The 19,254-nt window shown below is 45.6% G+C and overlaps 1 protein-coding gene across 2 annotated transcripts; it reads left to right on the top strand.

The window, feature by feature from the left end:
- The first annotated feature begins 1,629 nt into the window (after positions 1–1,629).
- LOC121550941 (probable ATP-dependent RNA helicase DDX17) lies at positions 1,630–19,069 on the top strand. 2 transcript variants are annotated; one of them, XM_045218484.1, is made up of 13 exons: positions 1,630–2,081; positions 9,790–9,946; positions 10,251–10,347; positions 10,531–10,664; positions 11,449–11,514; positions 11,655–11,796; positions 11,993–12,153; positions 12,954–13,126; positions 13,282–13,392; positions 13,538–13,599; positions 13,726–13,785; positions 16,948–17,175; positions 17,388–19,069. In XM_045218484.1, exons 1-13 carry the CDS (start codon positions 2,032–2,034, stop codon positions 17,903–17,905), a joined length of 1,959 nt encoding a protein of 652 aa, XP_045074419.1. In that variant the 5' UTR covers positions 1,630–2,031; the 3' UTR covers positions 17,906–19,069. The 2 variants fall into 2 exon arrangements, with proteins under 2 accessions (XP_045074419.1, XP_045074420.1); XM_045218485.1 differs by having other exon boundaries at positions 9,793–9,946.
- Positions 19,070–19,254: the final 185 nt, after the last annotated feature.

Consider the following 19,254-nt stretch of genomic DNA (forward strand, 5'->3'; position numbering starts at 1 on the left):
CTTTTACGGTTACAGAAGTCAACAAATGATAACGTCTGGGGAGTAGGAGTGATACTGGGGGCTACAGGGCCTGGGTGAACCTCTACATCACCAGAGGAACAGAGAAGGAGTAGAATAAGGATACGGCTAAAGGCTTTAAGAACTGGTCTTCTAGTGCGTTGGGTACAGGGGAAAAGGGGCAGATTTCCGGGCATTGTAGAATGGATTCAGGGCATTATGTACAGACAAGGATATGGAAGGATATAAGTACAGTGGAGGTAAACCTAAGCGTTGAACGATGAAAGAGATAGCATCACTGGAGGCACCGATTGAGTCAGTCTCCGCGTGTATGGGGGGGTGGAAGAACAAGGGCTTGAGGGAATGGCGACGTTAGCTAGCTACAATGAGAGGACGAGAAGGATAAAGGCTTCCGGAGTGGAGGAATATGGAAGGTGGATTTAGGAATTTGAATCTGTCCTGGTGGTGGCAGGTCGTGTAACGGCAGAAGCGGATGCAATGTTTGATTTTGTTGGCGCGAGTGGAGTTGATGAGAATGATAAGTGGACAACGGTGAGAAAGAAGAATGGAGCTAAAAGGGCTAGTTGGAAATTAAGATCAATTTATTGTTGGAGTGCATTTCACCAGCAAGGATGTTTTTTGGGTAACCCGTTTGTGGTCTCAAAGATGGTAAAGGACGCATTGGTAAAAGTCGGTCAGAGTGACCAGAAGTGGTGTGTTGTTGATTTTGTGTGTGTCAAGAGAACAAAGGGAGGAAGCACTGTGGCTCTACAAACTATCAACGTATGATGTGGAAAACTGTGATTTTTGGAGTAGGACACCGAAGTGGTAGACGCACGTCGACTGACCCAAATGATAAATTGAAAGAAAGAGGAAAGCCTAGTGGTATTATTGACTTTTGATCAAGCGTTTCTCCCGACTCATGTAAAACTTGGGTATGTGAGATATGTGGTGAGACTGTATCTACAGAAGCTGCTGCAGTGTTACGATTGTAAAAAGTTTGGACACATGGCAAGTGTTTGTCGAAGGAAGAGTCAGATGAAGCACGTTGCTGTAATTGTGATGGGAATCACGTTCCCAAGTTCCTGGAGTGCCCTGTAAGGATGAAGGAGGTCGCAGTGGCTAGGATCAGGGCTATCCAGCAGGTCTCCTATGTGGAGGCTGTGAAAATAGCTGAAAGAGCAAGTGGAGATGAGATGGCAGTGGATGCCCCACAGCCTGCAGTGAATGCAGTTCAGGAGAAGGATCCAGAAACACTAACAGTGAAGGTGGACTTTGTTGCATTTATTGTGCAAGTGATAAATTGCACTGGACAAACTAATACAAAAATCTAAGAAACTAGACATAATTGTGACTAGGGCAAAAATACTTCTGGATCTCCAGGACTTTACAGCCCAAATGTTACAGGAAATACTGAATGAAGAGGTTCCCCTATCCATACATTTGAATCTGACTGAAGGAGTACAGTTTGTTTTATTTACTTTTGACTAATACGTTTTTTTTTTTCACCCTTCCCTTCTCCCTATTATTTTGCGTTAAGGTGTATCAGTTTTCACCGCATCCAGTTGGTGGCAGCATGCACCGCTAACGTTGTTTGTGGACCGCAGTAATACCATAGAAGAAGAACTCTAGCAAGCTCAAGCTAACAACAACACAACACTCGCTGCAGCGCATTTAAATCTTTGGCTGCAGTTTCCGAGACATTTAGATATCACCTGTTTGGGTTGGTTTGTAGTAAAACTAATAATAATACTTGTTCATTTGTCTTAACGCTTTGTACACGTTCGTTCAATAATATTTAAACAAATTCTCAGTTTCACATTTTTTATAGCTAGCTAGCTGTAACTTAGCCAACTAATGTTAACACAATAAGGGCCTTAGCTAGCTACTACTGTAACGTTAGATAGGTTGCCGTTTTGAACGCGAATATCTAAGGCTTGCCTGCAAAAACTTGCCTCTGTTCCAACGGAGAAATATATTTTTGTATATATTTAGCCAACTAACTAGCTAGGTAGAAGTAAATTGGTTTTTAAAATGAGGGGCGGTTCGTCGTATGGAGACCGGGACCGTGGTCGCGACAGGGGGTAAGTCGGGCAGCTAACGTTAGCTATTTGCCTGGAAACCCGACGATGAATTGCATTGAATTCTACGTCGGGCAGAAATGAGCGTTTGAATCAGGAAGGTTTCTTCTTACGACCTCTGCTAGCCAGAATGTTGAATAAAATGATATTTTAACTTACTTTACCGTTGGTCCTTTTGCAGGTAGGAATGTGAGACAATATATCCACAGGAAAGCATAATTAAATCAACTTTTCAAGGCGCTGGTAGTGCGTTCAGAGTTCTATCACCAGAAGCATGGGCACAATATGAAAATACATGCAGGCCATGCAAGCATACATGGTTCAGGGCATGTTACAGGTGATACATCTGGCGTGCATGTGGGTACAGTGCATTCGGAAAGTATTCTGACCCCTTGACTTTTTCCACATTACAACCGTGTTCTAAAATGGATTAAATTGTTGTTTGCCCCCCTTATCAATCTACACACAATACCCCATAATGGCAAAGCAAAAACAGATTTAGATTTTTTTGCAAATGTGTATATAAAAAAACAAAAACAGGATATTACATTTACATAAGTATTCAGAACCTTTACTCAGTATTTTGTTAAACACCTTTGGCAGTGATTACAGCCTCACGTCGTCTTGGGTATGACACAAAAAACTTGGCACACCTGTATTTGGGGAGTTTCTCCCATTCTTCTCTGCAGATCCTCTCAAGCTCTGTCAGGTTGGATGGGGAGCGTCGCTGCACAGCTATTTTCAGGTCTCCAGAGATGTTCGATCGGGTTCAAGTCTGGGCTCTGGCTGGGCCACTCAAGGACATTCAGAGACTTACATTTACATTTTAGTCATTTAGCAGACGCTCTTATCCAGAGCGACTTACAGTTAGTGAATACATATTTTTTTTATACTGGCCCCCCGTGGGAATCGAACCCACAACCCTGGCGTTGCAAACGCCATGCTCTATCAACTGAGCTACATCCCTGCCGGCCATTCCCTCCCCTACCCTGGACGACGCTGGGCCAATTGTGCGCCGCCCATGAGTCTCCCGGTCGCGGCCGGCTGCGACAGAGCCTGGATTCGAACCAGGATCTAGTGGCACAGTTAGCACTGCGATGCAGTGCCTTAGACCACTGCGCCACTCAGGAGACTTGTCCCGAAGCCACTCCTGCGTTGTCTTGGCTGTGTGCTTAGGGTCGTTGTCTTGTTGGAAGGTGAACCTTCGCCCCCAGTCTGAGGTTCTGAGCGCTCTGGAGCAGGTTTTCATCAAGGATCTCTGTACTTTGCTCCGTTCATCTTTCCCTCGATCCTGACTAGTCTCCCAGTCCCAGCCGCTGAAAAACATTCCCACAGCATGATGCTGCCACACCATACTTCACCGTAGGGATGGTGCCAGGTTTCCTCCAGATGTGACGCTTGGCATTCAGGCCAAAGAGTTCAATCTTGGATTCATCAGACCAGATAATCTTGTTTCTCATGGTCTGAGTCCTTTAGGTGCCTTTTGTCAAACTCCAAGCGAGCTGTCTTGTGCCTTTTACTGAGGAGTGGCTTCCGTCTGGCCACTCTACCATAAAGGCCTGATTGGTGGAGTGCTGCAGAGATGGTTGTCCTTCTGGAAGGTTCTCCCATCTCCACAGAGGAACTCTGGAGCTCTGTCAGTGACCATCGGGTTCTTGGTCACCTCCCTGACCAAGGCCCTTCTCCCCTGATTGCTCAGTTTGGCCGGGCGCCCAGCTCTAGGAAGAGTCTTGGTGCTTCCAAATTTTTCCATTTAAGAATGTTGGAGGCCACTATGTTCTTGGGGGGACCTTCAATGCTGCAGAAATGTTTTGTTACCCTATCCCAGACACAATCCTGTTTCGGTGCTCTACGGACAATTCCTTCACCCTCATGGCTTGATTTTTGCTCTGACATGCACTGTCAACTGTGGGACCTTATATAGAAAGGTGTGTGCCTTTCCAAATCATGTCCAATCAATTGAATTGACCACAGGTGGACTCCAATCAAGTTGTAGAAACATTACATTTACATTTCTACATTTTCGTCATTTAGCAGACGCTCTTATCCAGAGCGACTTACAAATTGGTGCATTCACCTTATGATAGCCAGTGGGACAACCACTTAAGAATATATATTCTTTTTTTTTTTTTTGGGTGGGGTAGGGTTACTTTTATCCTATCCCAGGTGTTCCTTAAAGAGGTGTGGTTTCAAGTGTCTCCGGAAGGTGGTGAGTGACTCCGCTGTCCTGGCGTCGTGAGGGAGCTTGTTCCACCATTGGGGTGCCAGAGCAGCGAACAGTTTTGACTGGGCTGAGCGGGAACTGTGCTTCTGCAGAGGTAGGGGGGCCAGCAGGCCAGAGGTGGATGAACGCAATGCCCTCGTTTGGGTGTAGGGACTGATCAGAGCCTGAAGGTATGGAGGTGCCGTTCCCCTCACAGCTCTGTAGGCAAGCACCATGGTCTTGTAGCAGATGCAGGCTTCAACTGGAAGCCAGTGGAGTGTGCGGAGGAGCGGGGTGACGTGAGAGAACTTGGGAAGGTTGAACACCAGACGGGCTGCAGCGTTCTGGATGAGTTGTAGGGGTTTAATGGCACAGGCAGGGAGCCCAGCCAACAGCGAGTTGCAGTAATCCAGACGGGAGATGACAAGTGCCTGGATTAGGACCTGTGCCGCTTCCTGTGTAAGGTAGGGTCGTACTCAGTGAATGCTGTAGAGCATGAACCTACAGGATCGGGTCACAGTTTTGATGTTAGCGGAGAACGACAGGGTGTTGTCCAGGGTCACGCCAAGGTTCTTTGCACTCTGGGAGGAGGACACAACAGAGTTGTCAACCGTGATGGCGAGATCATGGAGCGGGCAGTCCTTTCCCGGGAGGAAGAGCAGCTCCGTCTTGCCGAGGTTCAGCTTGAGGTGGTGATCCGTCATCCACACTGATATGTCTGCCAGACATGCAGAGATGCGATTCGCCACCTGGTTATCAGAAGGGGGAAAGGAGGAGATGGATTGTGTGTCGTCTGCGTAGCAATGATAGGAGAGACCATGTGAGGATATGACAGAGCCAAGTGACTTGGTGTATAGAGAGAATAGGAGAGGGCCTAGAACTGAGCCCTGGAGGACACCAGTGGTGAGAGCACGTGGTGCAGAGACAGATTCTCGCCACGCCACCTGGTAGGAGCGACCTGTGAGGTAGGACGCAATCCAAGAGTGAGCCGCGCCGGAGATGCCCAACTCGGAGAGGGTGGAGAGGAGGATCTGATGGTTCACAGTATCAAAGGCAGCAGATACAGTGGGGAGAACAAGTATTTGATACACTGCCGATTTTGGAGGTTTTCCTACTTACAAAGCATGTAGAGGTCTGTAATTTTTATCATAGGTGCACATCAACTGTGAGAGACGGAATCTAAAACAAAAATCCAGAAAATCACATTGTATGATTTTTAAAGAATTAATTTGCATTTTATTGCATGACATAAGTATTTGATACATCAGAAAAGCAGAACTTAATATTTGGTACAGAAACCTTTGTTTGCAATTACAGAGATCATACGTTTCCTGCAGGTCTTGACCAGGTTTGCACACACTGCAGCAGGGATTTTGGCCCACTCCTCCATACAGGCCTTCTCCAGATCCTTCAGGTTTCGGGGCTGTCGCTGGGCAATACGGACTTTCAGCTCCCTCCAAAGATTTTCTATTGGGTTCAGGTCTGGAGACTGGCTAGGCCACTCCAGGACCTTGAGATGCTTCTTACGGAGCCACTCCTTAGTTGCCCTGGCTTTGTGTTTCGGGTCGTTGTCATGCTGGAAGACCCAGCCACGACCCATCTTCAATGCTCTTACTGAGGGAAGGAGGTTGTTGGCCAAGATCTCGCGATACATGGCCCCATCCATCCTCCCCTCAATACGGTGCAGTCGTCCTGTCCCCTTTGCAGAACAGGCATCCCCAAAGAATGATGTTTCCACCTCCATGCTTCACGGTTGGGATGGTGTTCTTGGGGTTGTACTCATCCTTCTTCTTCCTCCAAACATGGCGAGTGGAGTTTAGACCAAACAGCTATATTTTTGTCTGATCAGACCACTTGACCTTCTCCCATTCTTCCTCTGGATCATCCAGATGGTCATTGGCAAACTTCAGACGGGCCTGGACATGCGCTGGCTTGAGCAGGGGGACCTTGCGTGCGCTGCAGGATTTTAATCCATGACGGCGTAGTGTGTTACTAATGGTTTTCTTTGAGACTGTGGTCCCAGCTCTCTTCAGGTCATTGACCAGGTCCTGCCGTGTAGTTCTGGGCTGATCCCTCACCTTCCTCATGATCATTGATGCCCCACGAGGTGAGATCTTGCATGGAGCCCCAGACCGAGGGTGATTGACCGTCATCTTGAACTTATTCCATTTTCTAATAATTGCGCCAACAGTTGTTGCCTTCTCACCAAGCTGCTTGCCTATTGTCCTGTAGCCCATCCCAGCCTTGTGCAGGTCTACAATTTTATCCCTGATGTCCTTACACAGCTCTCTGGTCTTGGCCATTGTGGAGAGGTTGTAGTCTATTTGATTGAGTGTGGGGACAGGTGTCTTTTATACAGGTAACGAGTTCAAACAGGTGCAGTTAATACAGGTAATGAGTGGAGAACAGGAGGGCTTCTTATAGAAAAACGAACAGGTCTGTGAGAGACGGAATTCTTACTGGTTGGTAGGTGATCAAATACTTATGTCATGCAATAAAATGCAAATTAATTACTTAAAAATCATACAATGGGATTTTCTGGATTTTTGTTTTAGATTCCGTCTCTCACAGTTGAAGTGTTCCTATGATAAAAATTACAGACCTCTACATGCTTTGTAAGTAGGAAAACCTGCAAAAGCGGCAGTGTATCAAATACTTGTTCTCCCCACTGTAGGTCTAGGATGAGAGCAGAGGAGAGAGAGTTAGCTTTAGCAGTGCGGAGAGCCTCCGTGACACAGAGAAGAGCAGTCTCAGTTGAATGACCAGTCTTGAAACCTGACTGGTTTGGATCAAGAAGGTAATTCTGAGAGAGATAACAAGAGAGTTGGAGAGAAAATAAAGAAGGGATACTAGTCTGTAGGTGTTGACATCGGAGGGATCGAGTGTAGGTTTTTTGTGAAGGGGTGCAACTCTCGCTCTCTTGAAGACGGAAGGGACATAGTCAGTGGTCAAGTATGAGTTGATGAGCGAGGTGAGGTAAGGGAGAAGGTCTCCGGAAATGGTCTGGAGAAGAGAGGAGGGGATAGGGTCAAGCGGGCAGGTTGTTGGGGCGGCCGGCCGTCACAAGTCGCAAGATTTCATCTGAAGAGAGAGGGGAGAAAGAAGTCAAAGCATAGGGTAGGGCAGTGTGAGCAGGACCAGCGGTGTCATTTGACTTAATAAATGAGGATCGGATGTCGTCAACCTTCTTTTCAAAATGGTTGACCAACTCATCCACAGAGAGGGAGGGGGAGGAGGATTCAGCAGGGAGGAGAAGGTGACAAAGAGCTTCCTAGGGTTAGAGGCAGAGGCTTGACATTTAGAGTGGTGGAAAGTGGCTTTAGCAGCAGAAACAGAGGATGAAAATGTAGAGGGGAGGGAGTGAAAAGATGACAGGTCCGCAGGGAGTCTAGTTTTCCTCAATTTCCGCTCGGCTGCCCGGAGCCCTGTTCTGTGAGCTCGCAATGAGTCGTCAAGCCACGGAGCAGGAGTGGAGGACCGAGCCGGCCGGGAGGATAGGGGACATAGAGAGTCAAAAGATGCAGAAAGGGAGGAGAGGAGAGTTGAGGAGGCAGAATCAGGAGATTGGAGGGAGAAGGATTGAGCAGAGGGACGAGATGATAGGATGGAAGAGGAGAGAGTAGCGGGAGAGAGAGCGAAGGTCGCGACGGCGCATTACCATCTGAGTAGGGGCAGAGTGAGTAGTGTTGGAGGAGAGCGAGAGAGAAAAGGATACAAAGTAGTGGTCGTAGACTTGGAGGGGAGTTGCAGTGAGATTAGTAGAAGAACAGCATCTAGTAAAGATGAGGTCAAGCGTATTGCCTGCCTTGTGAGTAGGTGGAGACGGTGAGAGGGTGAGGTCAAAAGAGGAGAGGAGTGGAACGAAGGAGGCAGAGAGAAATGAGTCAAAGGTAGACATAGGGAGGTTAAAGTCACCCAGAACTGTGAGGGGTGAGCCATCCTCAGGAAAGGAACTTATCAAGGCGTCAAGCTCATTGATGAACTCTCCAAGGGAACCTGGAGGGCGATAAATGATAAGGATGTTAAGCTTGAATGGGCTAGTGACTGTGACAGCATGGAATTGAAATGAGGAGATAGACAGATGGGTCAGGGGAGAAAGAGAGAATGAGGATTCCTGTGCCACCGCCCCGCTGACCAGATGCTCTCGGGGTATGCGAGAACACATGGTCAGACGAGGAGAGAGCAGTAGGAGTAGCAGTGTTTTCTGTGGTAATCCATGTTTCCGTCAGCGCCAAGAAGTCGAGGGACTGGAGGGTAGCATAGGCTGAGATGAACTCTGCCTTGTTGGCCGCAGAACGGCAGTTCCAGAGGCTGCCGGAGACCTGGAACTCCACGTGGGTCGTGCGTGCAGGGACCACCAGGTTAGAGAGGCAGCAGCCACGCGGTGTGAGGCGTTTGTATGGCCTGTGCGGAGAGGAGAGAACAGGGATAGACAGACACATAGTTGACAGGCTACAGAAAAGGCTACACTAATGCAAAGGAGATCGAAATGAAATTAACTAAAAATCTGGGGAAACGAGGCCTCCCTCACTAACCTTTCACTGAAACACTCAAATACAACTCTTCCAACTTCCACTTTAGAAATTATAATTGCTGTAATCTACAGTAGTTCAATGTTTCCAGGAATAGACTAACTTAGTTTATTCAGCTAGCTAACTTGGTACAGTATTCTTCTGTGAAAACCGCCCAGGGCACCGTATCCTATGACGCCATAGCAAACTAGCATGCTAGCATCCAATAACACACGGTTTAGCACCAATACTTGGTTACAACAAACTACCAATGGATCATTCATGTCCGTGTCTAGTTCCTCAAGGATGATCAATGGAAACATGATTCACCTGAGCTCAATTTCGAGTCTCATAGCAAAGGGTCTGAATACTTATGTAAATAAGGTATTTCTGTTTTTTACTTTTAATACATTAGCAAACATTTATAAAAAAAACTATTTTCGCTTTGTCAATATGGGATATTGTGTGTAGATTGATGAGGAAAAAAATAACATTTAATCAATTCTAGAATAAGGCTGTAACGTAACAAAATGTGGGAAAAATCAAGGGGTCTGAATACTTTCCCAATGCACTGTATATTGTCTCACATTCCTACTGTAAAAAGGACCAATAGCAGTAACCGGTAGATAATGTTTCAATGTCATTTTATTCAACATGCTGGCTTGTAGAGGTCTTGAGTGGAAACTTTCCTGATCCAAACACACATTTTTGCCCAATGTAGAATTCAATACAATTCAACGTCGGGTTTCCAGGCTATTTCTATTCACTTTAGCTAACATGAATATCAAACCAAAGATGGATAGCTACAATGAATCTATAAAGACCAGCTACTTAGCTAGCTAGCTATGTAATCCTCTTCATACCCTTTGGGACCAATGGCCAATATGCGTTCCCTCCAATTCTTTCTGTCCTTGGCAAATGTTGTGTACAATATTGTGTGTGTGAGTCTAGCTTGGAAGTAATCAAATACTAATCTATGTGCGTGTCATCATGTTAGTAGTCCTCGTTTTGGGTCTAGCAGAGGTCCCCCTCCCAACAAGAAGTTTGGGAACCCAGGGGAGCGTTTGCGCAAGAAGAAATGGGACCTAGACGAGCTTCCAAAGTTTGAGAAGAACTTTTACAATGAACATCCAGATGTCCAGCGCATGAGCCAGGTATCTCCACACACCAGTGTTCTTCAGTCAAGGAGAACCACAGGATGTGCGTGTGCATTTGTTACAGCACAGTCCAGTAGGCCTACTATGACATCTGATTCAACTAATCAAGGGTTGGATGTTTACTGAATCTGGTTTATTTGTGCTGGGCAGTCTGCACACTCTTGGTCTCCACTAATATTGAAAATCACTGCCCTATACTCTTATGGACTTAGTCTGCAGTTGTTGTCAGATGTGCCACCCTTGACACTATTTGTGGATAGTTTTTTTCTTATTGTCTCAGATATTGTTTTCTGTCTTTCAGTATGACTTGGAGGAGTTTCGCAGGAAGAAGGAGATCACTATCAGGGGGTCAGGCTGCCCAAAACCTGTCACTAGCTTCTCCCAGGCCCATTTCCCCCGTAAGTACAAACATGTTTCAGTACATCTGAACTGCCCTGGCTTCATTGGAAATATGCATATCATTTTTACTTCTGGGAAAACTCTGGCAGGTAATGTGGCCAATTGAACCTTAGTTTTGTCAACCAAAGCAACTTGTAGTTATTTAGTTATGCTTATAAGATGTTCTTATCCACTTCACCCAGAGTATGTGATGGACGTGCTGATACAGCAGAACTTTAAGGAGCCAACAGCTATCCAGGCACAAGGCTTCCCACTGGCCCTGAGTGGCAGGGACATGGTGGGCATCGCACAGACAGGTTCTGGGAAAACCTTATCGGTGAGATGCAGCTGCAGCTCCATCATTATACATCCACAAGAACAGAACAGCATGAACACAAAGTTACCGCAACACATTATGAACAATAGCAGCATGCACACTGTTCATATCTGTAGACATCTTTATTCATTTGTCTTTCTGAGCATTTTAACACATACCCCTGTGTTGACTGCCATACAATATCCTCAGTTTTCTTGTCTTCCTTCTAGAGCCCGAACGAAATGTGTTTTTGGGGGTCCGATACCGATTCTGATTTTTTTTGGGGGAAAAAACGTATCAATATGATATACATTTACATTTGACATTTTAGTCATTTAGCAGATGCTCTTATCCAGAGCGACTTACAGTTAGTGAGTGCATACATTTTTCATACTGGCCCCCCATGGGAATCGAACCCACAACCCTGGCGTTGCAAGCGCCATGCTCTACCAACTGAGCTACAGGAGGCCCTGCAGATATACTGTTTTACAGTGGATAAATGAAAGTTAACATTTTCCACACTGACTTTTCAGAAATGGCCATCCAAAAGAGCAATTGTCTAAGAAATATGCTGCAAATGTTGATTTCTTACATTGTGACAGTAATGACACATCATGAGAATGTCCACAAGTGTTCCGATAAGCATGAGATTCCCTTTTTACATTCTATTAATTGAATATTGGTTATAGTGGAATTGATATATATCGGTGAAATTATATATCAGTTGGGCTCTATATCCTTCTCTATTATTAATCTCTCTTGCTTGATGTGGGGTATTTATCCCCTTGTTGTTGTATCTCCTCAGTATCTCCTGCCTGCCATTGTGCACATTAACCACCAGCCCTACCTAGAAAGAGGAGACGGACCAATCGTAAGTAAACCATTCTGGATGAATCTTATGGCATGTGTTTCCTATAATTGTTCATATGAATGGATATCAGCCACTTCCAAAATGGATTCTATTCTATTCAGGGGAGTGTTTTTTTCTATCCCCGTCCTGTCTCTGTGCAGTGTTTGGTTCTGGCACCGACTCGAGAGCTGGCCCAGCAGGTTCAGCAGGTGGCGCATGAATACGGCAAGTCATCCCGCATCAAGAGCACCTGTGTCTACGGGGGAGCGCCCAAGGGTCCCCAGATCCGTGATCTGGAAAGAGGTAAGGAGGCTCCTATGGAAAAGGGCCTACACATGTTACAGTACTTCTGCTATACCACCTCCAGTATTCACATTTTTGTCAGGTCATGTTAGTTACCATGATATGACCTATACGGTGAAGATACTCCATACTCTTTTCTATTACGCATGTCTGTCCAAACCAGAGAAACCTACCCTGCTCTCACTCTCCCTCACAGGTGTTGAGATCTGCATCGCCACCCCGGGTCGTCTCATTGACTTCCTGGAGGCAGGGAAGACGAACCTACGGCGCTGCACCTACTTGGTGCTGGACGAGGCTGACAGAATGCTGGACATGGGCTTTGAGCCACAGATCCGCAAGATTGTTGACCAGATTAGGGTGAGTAGGGTTCTCTCGTCACTCAAAAGCAAAGTAACCCTCATTTTACAGCTGTTATTAACTTATCTCTTTCCCATGCATTAGCTACATATTGACGCATTTCAGGCCTGCCTAAGACATACACTGAGTGTACAAAACATTAGGGACACCTGCTCTTTCCATGACAGACTGACCAGGTGAAAGCTATGATCCCTTATTGATGTCAGCTATCCACTATAATCAGTGTAGATGAAGGGGAGGAGACGGGTCAAATAAGGATTTTTAAGCCTTGAGACAATTGAGACATGGATTGTGTATGTGTGACATTCAGAGGGTGAATGGGCAAGACAAAAGATTTAAGTGCCGTTGAACGGGGTATGGTAGTAGGTGCCAGGGGCACCGGTTTGAGTGTGTCAAGAACTGCAACTCTGCTGGGTTTTTCACGCTCTACAGTTTCCTTTGTGTATCAAGAATGATCCACCACACAAAGGACTTCCAGCCGACTTGATACAACTGTGGGAAGCATTAGAGTCCCTGTGGAACGCTTTCGACACCTTCTAGTCCAATGCCTGACGAATTGAGGCTGTTCTGAAGGCAAAAGGGGTACAGCTCAATATTAGGATGGTGTTCCTAATGTTTTGTACACTGTATATTTCTGTAGATGGACTACTGCAACTTCTTTATTCCAAATGGCTAGTGGTTTCTAGTCTATATCCCCGTGCTGCTGCTATACTATAATAAAACATCTGCTACTGCTGCTAGCTACTACAAAATGTGCTTACGTTTTTTATCAAGAGTTTCTAATGCTGCTCTCATCCCAGCCTGACAGACAGACCCTGATGTGGAGTGCCACCTGGCCGAAGGACGTGCGGCAGCTAGCAGAGGACTTCCTGAAGGACTATGTTCAGATCAACGTGGGAGCCCTGGAGCTGAGCGCCAACCACAACATCCTGCAGATTGTGGACGTGTGCGCAGAGAGCGAGAAGGACAACAAGTGAGGCTAATACTTGTTCACTCTACTCCACTGAAACATTAGCATTAGTGAATGGGACTGTGTTGATGCAAACTGATGAGGCTTGGTCGTAGAACAATGTAACTAATTCTCCAAAGAGCTTGCATTGGCTAACATGTTCGCTCACCTTCTCCCAGGCTGCTCCAGCTGATGGAGGAGATCATGGCTGAGAAGGAGAACAAGACCATCATCTTTGTGGAGACCAAGAAACGCTGCGATGATCTGACCCGCAGAATGAGACGCGATGGGTGAGCGAGGGAAAGGAACGCACACACTCTGGGAATAATTAATTGATACCATTGAATATAACAAAGTTATGGTCATGGGGTTGTACTACTTCATAACAATTCCCAATTACTGATCATCAAACTGACAGGTTGGTTTGCTCCTCAGGTGGCCAGCGATGTGTATCCATGGTGACAAGACTCAGCCAGAGAGAGACTGGGTGCTGACAGGTAAGATTTGGTTTATTATGAGTATTATATGGGCTAGTATAGGGCTAATTGGTATTGGTTGTTGTCATGACGCATTCCTTTGTGTCCCTCAGCTGATCTCTCTTGGTATTTCCTCTCCTTTTATAGAGTTCCGTAGTGGCAAGGCTCCTATTCTTATTGCTACTGATGTGGCCTCACGTGGTTTAGGTATGTACTGTGTGCTCAGAATAAAAGCACAGTCCCTCGGCATGAATACAAACACAGACATATTCCCTCCATGGGCTATGAGTAGGACAGCTAATGGTGATTAGATGTACAAGTATACTAGCCCCACTGCATGTAAGAATCCCAAGAAATGTATAGATTTATTGAATTCATGAAATGGCCTCCACAAAACACATTGAAGCAGATTTCTGTGAGGACTGTTGCCACTTTGTTTAATATGAAGTGTGGCTTTCTTGTCATCAGTACTTCTTAGATACAGAGTATGTATTTAAGAAGTATGCCTTATTTCTGGAACTGATTTTCCTTTGTGGAATGCCAGGTCCCTTGAATAACAGGGCTAGAAAAATCCAACCATTGAGTACATCTAAAAACATATAGTAATTTGAGCTACCTTTTGTCAGTGTGTGAAGTATGAACTTAAAATAAGGGGTATGGAGAGTGATGCACCCCCTTATGGCAATCTATTTTTTTAACCAAATTTTGTTTTGTTTCTGTGTTCATTTATTTTCTTTCATTTTGTTTTGTTTCCAAGTCTCTCTTCCGGCACTAGAAGCGCACAGGCCCACGGGAGCCTGCAGCCGGACCTAGGCATGACTAATCGAGCCTGAGTTGCGGAGAGAAACACAGGGGAGAGGAGGCCTGATTTATCAATCCCAGACACAGCCATCTCTCCGAAAACCCAGAACAGAGCCCTCAAAAAAACTCTCCCCCTTCCAGCAAACTGACTGCCTGGACGACAGAGGGGTGGGGAGGAGGGGTGCTGCTGGGATTCCAAATTTTAAACTGGGGCGGGCGGTCAGCTCAGAGGGCCAAGAGGGGGGCGGCCTCCCTCAAGCTAAGCCATCAGCCTGCAACAGTAATGCACCACATGTAGTTCATTTAGTAAATTACACTAATATAGCTACACAATGCTAAGCAGGTTTGTTTCACTAAACAGCTTTAAGGTTTTCAGAGGATTTCTCCATTCCCTTTGCTAATATAGAAAGTTTTCAAAAAAGCCCTAGTTACACATCTTTGAAGATACTAAATTAGGTTTGGCATCATTGGAGATCAATTGATTGATAAGAAGTTTGCCAGAAACATTCTTAAAGTAATTCTAGCATATAGTATAGCTAGTCTTAAATGTAGACAAATAATTTCCCCAGAGGTTAATAGATACAGTGGTGCGTTACAAGAAGACAGGAAAAGGCGGCAGGCCAAGCGTGGGTCGCTATGCTGGAGGCTCCCCTCTAAACTGCCCCTGCAGCCCCCTATGCAGCCTGACAACCCCACCACTGGCTGTGCCGGCCTCTCCCTCTGCGGGCGTCATGTCTGGTCCTGGCTGGCAGGAGTCCTGGCCTGAAGGAGCCTCTCTATATATCCCCTCCTCTCTCTGTCTCTCTCTATCCTTTGTTCTCTCTGCCCACCCCCTTAATCTCTCACACTTTACACTGTCCATTTACCCGTTCATAGTCCACTGTTAAGAGATACTTTCTCTTTCTACCTCTTGCTATGCTTATTCTGACCTTGGTCATGTGATCCCTTGGCCTTCTTCCCCAATCTTTCATGCTTTCATCTCTTTACTTCAAATATCGAATTACTCTTTGTTTGCATCATGCAAAGACAACCCAGACCTGTAGAAATTATTCAGAAAAATGGAAACGTTCTACCCGCGCTCAGCAAACCCCAGTCAGAATCCATGTCCTGACAAAATCGGTATATACCCCCCTCTACAAATGCTCATGTTCCCTGACAAAGTCCCTTTATGTTGAGTATTTTAGCTCCCCAAAACCTCCACATCGCCACCCCAGTGTCTGTTTCTTGTTACTGCACTTGAACCCCTGGGCTCCTGGACACGCTGCCAGTCTGGGAAGGACCCAGGGGGACTTCCCTGGGTCTCTTCCATTTGTCTCCTCTGAACAGATTTCTACCAAAGACCTTGGATAATCTCAACAACAACCCCAGAAAATATCCCCCAAACTAGAATTAAACATCAGGTATTCGCAAGAAACGGGAGAGAATGCTTACCATACAGGTAGTTACAGTAAGTCCATGTTTAGACCCCTGAAGTTGAAGTACCCAACAGTACAGAAACAGTAGCCCAATTTCCCCTGTTCATGCCCCTGATGAACAACCTCAATCTCTCCCAGGCTGAAAGAAGCAGGGAGACGTGAAGAGGCAGAGCGAGGGTGTGGTGTCAGACCCAGTCCAGCCTGGGTTCTGGCTCTGCCACTCCAGTTGGGAGGGATGTGTGGAGGAGTGATGGGAGGGGGGGAGGACCCATGTTGTCCTCCTCACTCTCCTACCCCTACAGACCTCCCAGGACTGGTCAGGGGGGGACAGAGGGCGCTAACCTTGTAAGTCATCTCTAATACGGGGTAAGTACCTCACCCCCCCCTTCCCTGTTCCCATCCACCTCATCGATCCGTAAGAAAAAGGAGACATTTTTAACCCACAGCAGTGTTTTCAGAGCCCTATGTCAACTGTAATGAGAAACAGACTTTAAAAGAAATCTTTACTAAATTCAAACCTTTAAAGAAATCTTACCCTTTGCCTGTTTTGTCAATGGATACAGATGTACCCCATTTATTTCCACTCAAAATGGGGATGTTCAAACCCTATTTTTAATTATTTAGTCTATCTGGCTATGAATCTGGTATTGATTGGCTGTTATAGTAACGTTTTGGTCAAGAAGAAGCAGTAGATTCAGTGCTTGACCAAAAGCATTGGATTCATTTGAAATGTAGAGTGGCTGGAATACTGAGGAGCCCATTTCATTTTTCGAGCAACATAATGTATTGGTTAACAAAAAATATTGACAGTATTTTGGGGTAAGTAAGATTAAAGTTTTTCTGCATTATGTACCGATTAGATTGTTCAGCCTTCACTAGACCGGTAAGTGAGGTTTCAGAGTTTGATCTGTGTCTTATGGGTATTGTCTGTACCAAGTACATTTCTAGTTTTGCTTGGTGCACAAAACAAATATCTTAAAATAGGAATAAATGAACTCTCCATTCCTCTCCCTGACCTTTCCACAGGTGGCATATTTATTGTTGTGTAATGTTTCTATCAATCAATGCTGCTTTTCCTAACTTGTCCTCGTCTCTTCTCCCCCATTGACTAACCCTCCCTACCCCACTCAATTACCCCAACTCCTAACACAAGATGTGGAGGATGTCAAATTTGTCATCAATTATGACTACCCCAACTCCTCTGAGGACTACATCCACCGTATCGGCCGTACGGCCCGTAGCACCAACAAGGGTACGGCCTACACGTTTTTCACCCCAGGCAACCTTCGTCAGGCCCGTGAGCTCATCCGTGTGCTAGAGGAGGCCCGGCAGGCCATCAACCCAAAGCTGCTGCAACTGGTAAACACAGGCCGTGGAGGAGGTGAGAGAATGAGGGAGGGCCTTCAAGGGAAATGTCTGGAAGGAAAGAGTTGCCCCTCTACATTTTTTTGAAGTGATTGACAGTGGGCTGTTGACTTTTGAGGTTTCTTCATTGTACTTTGAACAAGCTAGTTTTTTACAGTATGTGTTGGTGTGTCCAGGTATGTGCAGCATTTTATAAATCGGACTGCATCTTCTCTCTTTGGAATGCAGGCAGCAGGTCACGTTACAGTGGCAACGGCTCCAACGCCAATAACCCCAACCTGATGTATCAGGATGAGTGCAACCGGCGCATGCGCACCGTGAGCGGGGGCAGCAAGGACAGCCGGGGGAGCAGCGGCGGCACGGGGAACAGCAGCAGCAGCTTCAGCCGCGACAGCCGAGGTGGAGGGAGCAGCCGCGCCGGGGACAGGTCGTCCTCTTCCTCCTCTTCTTACAGGGACAGGGGCAGCAGGGACAGCCGCAGCTATGGCTCCAACTCTAGCTCCTCCTACGACCAGTACCAGAGCGGGAGCAGCCAGTACAAGTCCGGGAGCAGCGATGGGGGGCAGGATCAGTCAGCGGGGCAGTTTGGTTCAGTCAACAGGTCCAGTCAGCCCCCTCCACCCCCATCAGGGCCGCAGCCCCTCATGGCCCAGAAGGTTACCCCAGCCCAGCCCATGATGGGATTAATGGGGCACTCGCCCTTCCAGTTTGCTCCCCCACCCCCTCCAACCTCACAGAGGAAGTAAAGCTGGGGATAGCCCTCACCACACATGCATACAATCCCCAACATCAACCAGAAAAGTCAGTTGTGTAAGGATTTAGATTGTCAAGTTTGGAGATTCTGGAGTACTGTGCTCAAAATATTGGCCTTAGCTGACATAAAGCCAGAGGTGTTTGGTAGATTGGTGAGCGTTAAAATTAAAAAGTCAGCCGATTTGTTGTGGACATTCATCAACATTCCAATAATAAACAAGCAGTTTGACATCAGTGCTTTGAAATGATTTTTTCTAAGCATTAAAATAGCTATGCAGATGATTGTCCTTCAAGGAGTTAGAAGACCACAATTAAAGTGGAATACATTTGTGCTGAAATTGAATCCTTATAAATTTGCAGATGATGAAAATGAAATGGTGTACTTTCATTGAAGTGCCATCTAATTAGTTTGTTTCATGTTGCTTTTCCCACAAAATACATATCCAGTGCTGTCAACAGTTAAGTCTGGTTAAGTGTAACCTTTTCCGCATATTATTGTCCTCAAACTTAAAGGTTAATTCATTATTGTACAAACCGGCGTTCTTATTATTGTGAGTTTGGAATGAGTTGCTTCAGTGAACTAGTGTTATTTTGCCTTTAGGTGTATCAGAGGTAGGTGCTACAGTTTCTCTACAACTTTTTTTTTCTCAGCTCATTCAGATGTTGCGCTTTTGGTTCTTCAGCTTTAGTGTTTGTATACAAGTGATTTTCCCATTTAGAATTTCTCTGAAAAAGGTGATTAGTAATTCAGTTCCAGTACAGTATTTTGAAATATGGATAGACATTTCCTGTCATTAGGTTATTCCTAGACTTCTAAAAAGATATTAAACTTTAGTTTGTTCATTCAAACCTTTATACTTATGGTTACACTTGTTTGTTTTTTTGATGTTGATAGGGATCATTCAACCCCTCGGTAGTTGTAGCATATTTCATTTTTGTTTCATGGTCTTGGGATATTGTTTCTCTATTGAACTCTGTAAACCTATCACATGCTTGTTTCTTCCTAGTGTAGGGATGTATAGGTTTGTGCTTAGCTGCTTCTCTGTCCTTTCTGTGTAGTTGAATCATTCTAGTATGTAGACAAGACTGACATGTAAAAGCACTTTTTTTACTGTCTGGTTTTGTTTTTCAGGTTTCAATAAAGTTTCTGTACTCCACTAGGTGAGGTATTATTGATTGTGCTCCAACTACTGCTCTTAAAACTACCATTGTGCGAATGAGTTTGGTTAAGACTGTCAGACTCCATCTTAATTAATGACAAACAGTTTAAACCCCAAGAAATTATATTACTCTTAAATATTTTCAATAATGTTCTCTTTGCACTTGGCAAATGTACATAACA

This window comes from Coregonus clupeaformis, unplaced genomic scaffold, assembly GCF_020615455.1.
Source record: "Coregonus clupeaformis isolate EN_2021a unplaced genomic scaffold, ASM2061545v1 scaf1604, whole genome shotgun sequence".
NCBI classification, from domain to species: Eukaryota; Metazoa; Chordata; class Actinopteri; order Salmoniformes; family Salmonidae; genus Coregonus; species Coregonus clupeaformis.